General features: G+C 35.2%; 2 protein-coding genes across 3 annotated transcripts in view; one reads left to right on the top strand and one right to left on the bottom strand.

The window, feature by feature from the left end:
* The window catches only part of LOC107586755 (neutral cholesterol ester hydrolase 1), a 6555-nt gene extending 4293 nt beyond the window's left edge, over window positions 1-2262 (bottom strand). The window contains exons 1-5 of one of the 2 annotated variants that reach the window (XM_016274273.1): window positions 2209-2227; window positions 2021-2084; window positions 933-1164; window positions 741-810; window positions 469-640 (exon numbers count right to left, since the gene is read on the bottom strand). In XM_016274273.1, the coding sequence (XP_016129759.1) occupies window positions 469-640; window positions 741-810; window positions 933-1164; window positions 2021-2059 (513 nt within the window). In that variant the 5' untranslated portion in view covers window positions 2060-2084; window positions 2209-2227. Of the gene's footprint in view, window positions 1-468; window positions 641-740; window positions 811-932; window positions 1165-2020 lie in introns of both variants that reach the window. The other variant, XM_016274272.1, reaches the window with a different exon arrangement.
* A 2100-nt stretch (window positions 2263-4362) lies between these two features.
* Window positions 4363-7401, top strand: part of fndc3bb (fibronectin type III domain containing 3Bb) — a 71191-nt gene continuing 68152 nt past the window's right edge. The window contains exon 1 of the mRNA XM_016274271.1: window positions 4363-4473. The gene's annotated coding sequence lies outside the window, so the exon portion shown is untranslated. The remainder of the gene's footprint in view (window positions 4474-7401) is intronic.

Here is a 7401-nt window from a genome sequence, read left to right as displayed (position 1 = left end):
ACACACACACACACACACACACACACACACACACAATATATATATATATACACACACTTTTATATATACTTTTCCCCCCACAAAATCTGTAATTTTCTGTCGCTGTTTGGATGTAGTAAATTTTCTACACAGTCATCGTTGCATTTTCTTCTGTCACTGGCCATAATTCTTACCTTGGAATCCGAATTAAGATCAGAATTTAATCAGAATTAAATCAGCTGAGAATTGAACAAATAGCTAGGAATCATGTCTTTGTGACAGTTTTTCTGGTGATTTTGGAATCTTCACCTTCCAAATGGCTGTTGAAACAAAAAATGCTATGAAGTAAATCATATTGTGTAAGAAAGTGTGACGTGCTAGACCAAAACGGGCACTATTTTTGGAATCAGCACCTCAAAATAAGTAGGACACATAATTTGACATCATTCAGCAAATATAGTGAAATTGATTTGCAGTTATTTCTCACACCTGTTGCACCACAGCAGCGGCCAGATTGGCTCCTGCGCTGTCACCTGACACAGCCACTCGTTTCGGGTCTATGGAGTACCGACTCAACACCTCGGCTGTCAGGATGTGTTTGGAGGCCTGAACGGCTTCGTTATACTGATCTGGGAAACGTGCCTCCGGGGCCAGCCTGTACCTGAACATACAAATTATATGTTAAGTGACAGCTGGTAGTTAATGTAATTAAAGCTCTAAATGGATGTAGCAATAAAATTATACAGTAGAGAATTGCTTACTCAATTGATATTACAACTGCATCCAACTCTTCAGCCATAGACCAGCACTGAAGGTAATACGTTTGCATCTCTTTAAAGAAAAAAGGAACAAAAGTTAAAACATAAAATATTTTTTTCCTCACTCCTTGTGTGTACAATATCCAAAACAGAAAAAAAGTTTATTTATATGAAATCACATGCATTTTCACTTACTTCCACTGCCGAGTGTCCATCCACCTCCATGGAAATAGACCACACCTCTTTTCAAAAGTGGCTCTTGGTCTGCTGCTGTGGACTCAAACACTTGTGCCTGCACTCCTCCAAATGACGTTTCTGTGACCCGGATTGCTGGGCTGGACTGTGGACCCTTTATTTCATCCCATGATGCAGCATATTTTGCAATATCAAAAGGTCGACTCAGTCCAAGATCGTGAGCTAAAAAGCTCTATGGAAAAAAAAGACTACAAGTTAGAGGGATCAGAGAGCGGGATTGTTAAACACTCTCTAAAGGTCAGCAAATCTCTTTAAGAAAATGTCTTTTATTCTGAAGGGACATAAGGAATGTTTTTTTTTTTAAACATTACAGGCTCAAATTCCATATCTTTAATTTGTATTATTGAGAGCTATTAGATTTTCTATTTAACAAGATTAACCAATCATATATGGTAAATTGAAACACATAAAATGTTTGGTGATTTGAGCATTTAGAGGTCAACAATTAAAATAATACAACATTTATAGAAATGTCAAAAACGTAATAACTCTTTTGAAATGATACTCAGTAAATTTGTAACTCAGTAACTAAGTAAAAATAAAATAGTGAAATAACAAATGATCAAATATTTTTTATTAGATTTTTTTAGACAAATTAGACAACTTCTTAATTGTAGCTTTTTGTTGTTAGAAAATATATACTTTATATATTGTTAGTAAAAATATGGTGAAAAGACAAATAAGCAAATTTGACAAATAATCAATATTTTTGAGACAAATGAGACCATTCTTCATTGTAGCTTTTTATTTTTTATTTTCTTTCGTTTTCCTTTACAAAAGTTATTGTTAGAAAAAAAACATATATAGAATGTTAGTGTTTTTATTTATTTTGTTTTCTTAATTAAGTTATGACCTTCATTTTTGTTCATTCCTAGAAAACAACACGTATAAGGGTTTAAACTTTGATCAGGCATATGTCACCCATTTTTATTTATGTTTAAATATTGAATCAACATTTAAATGACAATTATGCATACTTGTATAATGTAGCCTATACATTATATAACGGAAACAAATGCGAAGCTTACCACATGCATTACACCACGCAATATGGAATCCATAAACATGAGTTTCCATGGCTCTGATATAGTGCTGGGCAGAGGCAGATAAATATAATAAGCAGCTGCTACTGACAGTAAAACCGCCACGATCCAAATGGACCGCATCATAATTATAGTTCCAGTCAAAAGAACACAAGAAACTCATGAAACTATACCGGTCTCAGAGCTGACATAGTGACTGACTGCATGATGTTGTAATACCTCATCTGACCCCAGAGAGCAGTGGTTTTGAAATCACTGCACATTTTACATTAAAAGTCCTCAGGTATGAGAACTCTAAAGCCATCGTTTGTAATTTTGTGAAGTTGATATATGCTATTATTTGTTGATGGTTCGCGTTTATTTACTACTCTTGCTTTTTGAATATATAGAAAAGCACGCAAGTGTTTAAATAAACGACATCTGACGTTGATTACATTTTTTTCCCTACACTGTATTCTGCTAGTAGATGGTGACTTTTATTTTGAAAAGCTCCTTACGTTCTGTCATGTAACAGTTGTTTACATACGCCACATTGGAATGTACTGTATATCAGACATCTGTCAGACCATTTTGTGATGTAGCTGATATATGCACCTTCTGTAAAAAAGAAAGTGAAGATATTTGTCATTTATTTTTCTCTTGTAATGTTTCATCACTTTTCTGGAAAGATTTGAGCTCCCATTGTTTTTCTAAAGTTATTATGAACTGTAATTTACACATTAAGGATGTTGTTTGCTTTTTTGAAAACCAAAACAAATCTTTAGAGTCTACTGTTAACTTGCTTATCCTTGTGGCAAAATTCTATTTTAATAAACAAAGGTTTCTTAGGAAAACACCTACTTTGATAGATTTCTTATGTGAAGTAGAACATTTAATTAAATCACTAAGAGTAATTGATAGCAAAAAATGTATTTCTTTTTTGAAGAGATATGATGAGATATTTCATGTACCGTGATTAATACTTGTTTTGGTGTTTTTTTTTTTAATCCTCTTCTTTGTTCCGTTCCTGCCTTTCTTTATGTTCATAAAAAAGCTATTTAAATGCATCTTTCTCTTTTAACAGTCATTGTCAACTTTTTTTCTTCTTCTCTTCTCTTCCATATGTTCAGATGACATTGGATGTATCGTTGAAACATTATGTGTAATGTATGCAAAGTTGTATTTCATTAATGTCATCTCTGAATTGTTTGCAATAAAAAAAAACATCTGTCAGCCCAACAGTGAAAGCACTACACATGTTATACTATTTTACTGATTTGACTACAACTGCTATTACTACTACTACTACTACTACTACAATTCTTGTTATAGAGTTATGTAGCCTAAAACTAACATTACTCATCTTGATAATTCTGCTCGTTTAAAATGGTCCTGGTGTGATAATGTATGCTTCATGGTTAATGTCCTGATAAAGCATGGTTTAATCCCAGTCTGTGAACAAATCTCTGAAATATGAGATCTGATCTGATTACTGTAGTAGTTCTAATGACCACTAAGTGGCGATGTACTTTCTCTTTTACAATATGGTCACCTATTCTTTTCACACTGATTACCATACTTCCATAGAAATATATGAAGCTTAAAAAACCCAATTAAATAGGCTAGCATTTCAACTAAAGCCAACAATGTAGATTTTTCACTCGTATGTACTGTTAATGTCAATCACATTATTATAACGAGTTATAACAAGTTTAATTTGGCCCACAAATCAGGAATTATGAGTTTGGAATAGCATGCATTTCGAGCTATAACAGTACAATAAATATTAGATTTAACACTGTACGGTAATGTCACCGTGTGTGTAGCCATGGAATATGAGAGTGAAATTATAGATAGATTCAACCATTGGGGATTTTTAATGACATAGTCCTAAACAAAATCCTGTGTATCATGTTTGAGGATGTGGAACGTACAAACAGGAACTTAATAAGTTTGTGGACAAAGCATGTGAGTTTTAAACCAATGATGAGTTTTACATCAATTGTATGTTTGTATATTTAAATAATAACATTTATTATTATTATTGTTGTTGTTGAAGTTACAGTTCGCATAGAAATAAATACAAATATTTATTTATGCCTTTATGCCTTTATTCCACAACACCAACCAATTCTTAAAACATTTATTAAACTGGTTTGTTTTCACTTTGGCCTCGTCTATCCTAACTGAACAATCTGTTCTAACATGCTCTTTTGTCTCCATTGTCAGTTCTGATTCCGGTGACTGATGGAATGGTACGGGGGAGTATTCGGTGTTATACGGTAAACTTCTACACCCCCCCGCCCCATGTGCACTTCCACATATTTGACATTGCGGAATTCCTCACTGGTCTGGTCTGGTCTGGTCCACCGAGGACTTCGCAGCAACGGAATGACATGCTTTCTGTTATGAGCATTTAGGGACTAACGTGTTAATAAGCAAGCTTGACTGAATCCGAGGTAAGTAGACGAGTTGTGTTCAAAATATTAACGCTGTAGGCTAATGTCATTTTCCGAAGCGCTCTGAGACACTGCAAAGTTTCAAGTTGCAGAAAAGCGCGAGCCGGTGACTCTATGATGGGAAAGGGAAGTCTTGAACTGAATGGAAAACGAAACGAAACGAAACCTAAACGAAACGTAGTGCGTTAAACTCTTTTGCGTGAGCTGATTTACTTTACTTTTATTTCTGTCTACTTTGACAGCTGTATGTTAACTAGTGAATACTTCAGTTGTTAGGTTATGTGCATCCTGTGTGCTTGAATTTTATGCAGGGAAAAAGTCATTCGTAATCATCATTAACGCTGCTTTATCAAATTCAATGACACTTGTAATGCTCAGGTGAGAATTAACAGAGGCTTTTATAACATAAATCTCATATTCGCTATTGTGATTCTGGCCACTGCATTTTTTCTATTATTCATTATGAAACTTGTTTTTTTTTATCAACACAGGGGCCTGTTTGTATCATTTCAACATGTTACATTCATATGCCTTTACCTATATAACATTTCCAAATGCCAAAGACATTTGGAAAATGACACGTCAATTCCCAGCAAGAAGTTATTGTTTACTTGAGCGTCACACGAATCATATTCTTTCGTAATGGCTGAATTGTTACATCATTGACATGAGCATGACGTATGTTGTATATTCTATAGATAAAATCCAGATTCCTCTGCATTGCCATTATAATAACATGCACTTGACTTCAGATAAGCGTTCTAATATGTGAACTTGCATTGTAGAATAGCGTTCTTATTGATTTGAATCGTTTAAATGATTCAATTGAACCTTGAACCGATTCACAAAAAGGGTCTAAACGATTCGTTCTTTAATAGGACTGAATCGGTTTTTGCAGTTCTTTATAAAAACTTACTAACTCATTGGACCCGGGAAACATCTATTTCGCATGTTAAAATATAGAGCTGACAGCTACCGTGTTTGAAGCATACTGAGGATTTCACTGGTGGGACGAAAGTTAGGCTACTTTAATAAGAGACATGTTTGATATACAAACACACACACACACACACACACACACACACAGAGACAGAGAAGATGTGTATTACAAGTAAAACCTATTGGAATCGTTTACAGGTTAATTATATCACCGTTTTTTTCATCGCACAGGGAAGCAGAAGCGTCACGTGATGACAAAATTATGTCACGACCGAAAGAATCACTGAATCGTTTTGTTGAATCGAATCTCAACGAGTTGGACTTTCGATTAGAGCATTTAAATGTTGTTTACTGTTTCCTTTAAGGACGATAGTGTTAAAATGTGAACAGTTGTGATAGAAAGAATACAGACTGTAACAAAATATGATTTAGGCAAACACATTCAGCTGGTGTCGCGGATCATTTCTTGGACCGGATCTTTTAGCCAGAGGAAACCCGATCCCAAATACATGACGTCATGTGACATTCCAGAGCGAATCTTGAGATACAGAAAGCAGACTTGTAGACTTCAGAGACTCCAACCTTTGCATCAAGCTTGATTTCTCCCCTTTTAGTTACCGCTGTAGTATTTATTATGAGTTGAAAAGTGGAAAATGTTCTGTAATGTGAAAGTTTTAAACAGCAGTGCAAAACATCTCTTTTATTATGTCAAACACAGGGTTTTGCAGACTAATATTGTATGTACTAAAGTTTTATTGTAAGTGATGCTTTAAATGATGTCCTGTAAAGAAAAGGCACATTTCTGTGGTGGTAACCTGGCCACAGGGTGAGCACTGATTTGTCAGCATCTCACACCCCCAGTAAAACACACAGGCGTACCCTGACCCCTCCCAATCCTACAGCCCTTTGGCCCCAAACTCAAACGTTAAAAGAATGTGGTGCTTGTGGGTATTTTCTAGAGTCCCATTCCATTCTTTGGCTCAGTATCCAGTTCTTGTGATAACGACAGGCTAGGGTGCTATACGTGCCATTTTCCCAGGACGCGTCCTGGCCAGGATTTCTATATTGCCTAAAATATCTAGGTTTTGGCTTTGTTTGCATGTGCAGACCGATCGGTGTTTTACCCTGAGGGTAGCTGAGATCTTCTAATGAGAAACTCATGGTACATTTGTAAAACATTTAGGCAAGGCTTTTAGCACAGGGAAGGGTGGTGGTGTTTAAAGATCTGGTTTAGGAATGGGTGATTCATGGAGAATTGCTGTGAACCCTGATCACCATCATACCCTTGAGCAAAAAACCCACAGTTCCCTCATTCAGTGTTGTTCTGTGGGATTTCCCCCCCACTGTTTTCGGTTATGGTTAAGGATTCAAACAAACCCATAAGTATGAGCAAGTAGTTCCGGTCCTTGAATTTGATTGGTCTAGCAGTGTTCCAGAAGTGATGATGTAGTCCAGTAGCACTAGGACTTCTCTGTGTTTGCATGAGTCATTCATTCAACTGATTTGTTCAAATTCACTGATTCTTTCTGGAATAAAAAGAACCGACTGTCTTTATGAATGAGTCATTGAATCAATTATGCAACTGATTTATTGTGCAGACTCTTGCTATTTATAAAATTCATCCATTTTCTCCTTAGGGAAATTAAAGAAAACTAACCAAATGTGAGCTATGAGATTGTTTATTCTAATGTATGCTTTTATTTAAGCCATCAAGACATATTATTTTGAATTAGTTTTTGAAATAATTGTTTTTAGCAGCATAATTCCTGGTTTTGCACGGGCAAGAAATCTCCACCAGTTAAAATTAACTTCTAAATGATCTTTTATAGTTATCCCTCGTTAATTTGATTGTAATTCGCAATTAATGCTATATAGTTCTGTCCTCATTTAAGGAGTTAAGTACACAGTCTTGTACTTTAGTGTTTTTGTCTGATTTTATAATAAATTTTTTGCTTAAGGACAAAGTTTGTAATGACGCTATTCACCTTA

Source organism: Sinocyclocheilus grahami, unplaced genomic scaffold (assembly GCF_001515645.1).
Source record: "Sinocyclocheilus grahami isolate Dianchi unplaced genomic scaffold, SAMN03320097.WGS_v1.1 scaffold85.1, whole genome shotgun sequence".
NCBI lineage: Eukaryota > Metazoa > Chordata > Actinopteri > Cypriniformes > Cyprinidae > Sinocyclocheilus > Sinocyclocheilus grahami.
This window is presented reverse-complemented; position numbering and strand designations above follow the sequence as displayed.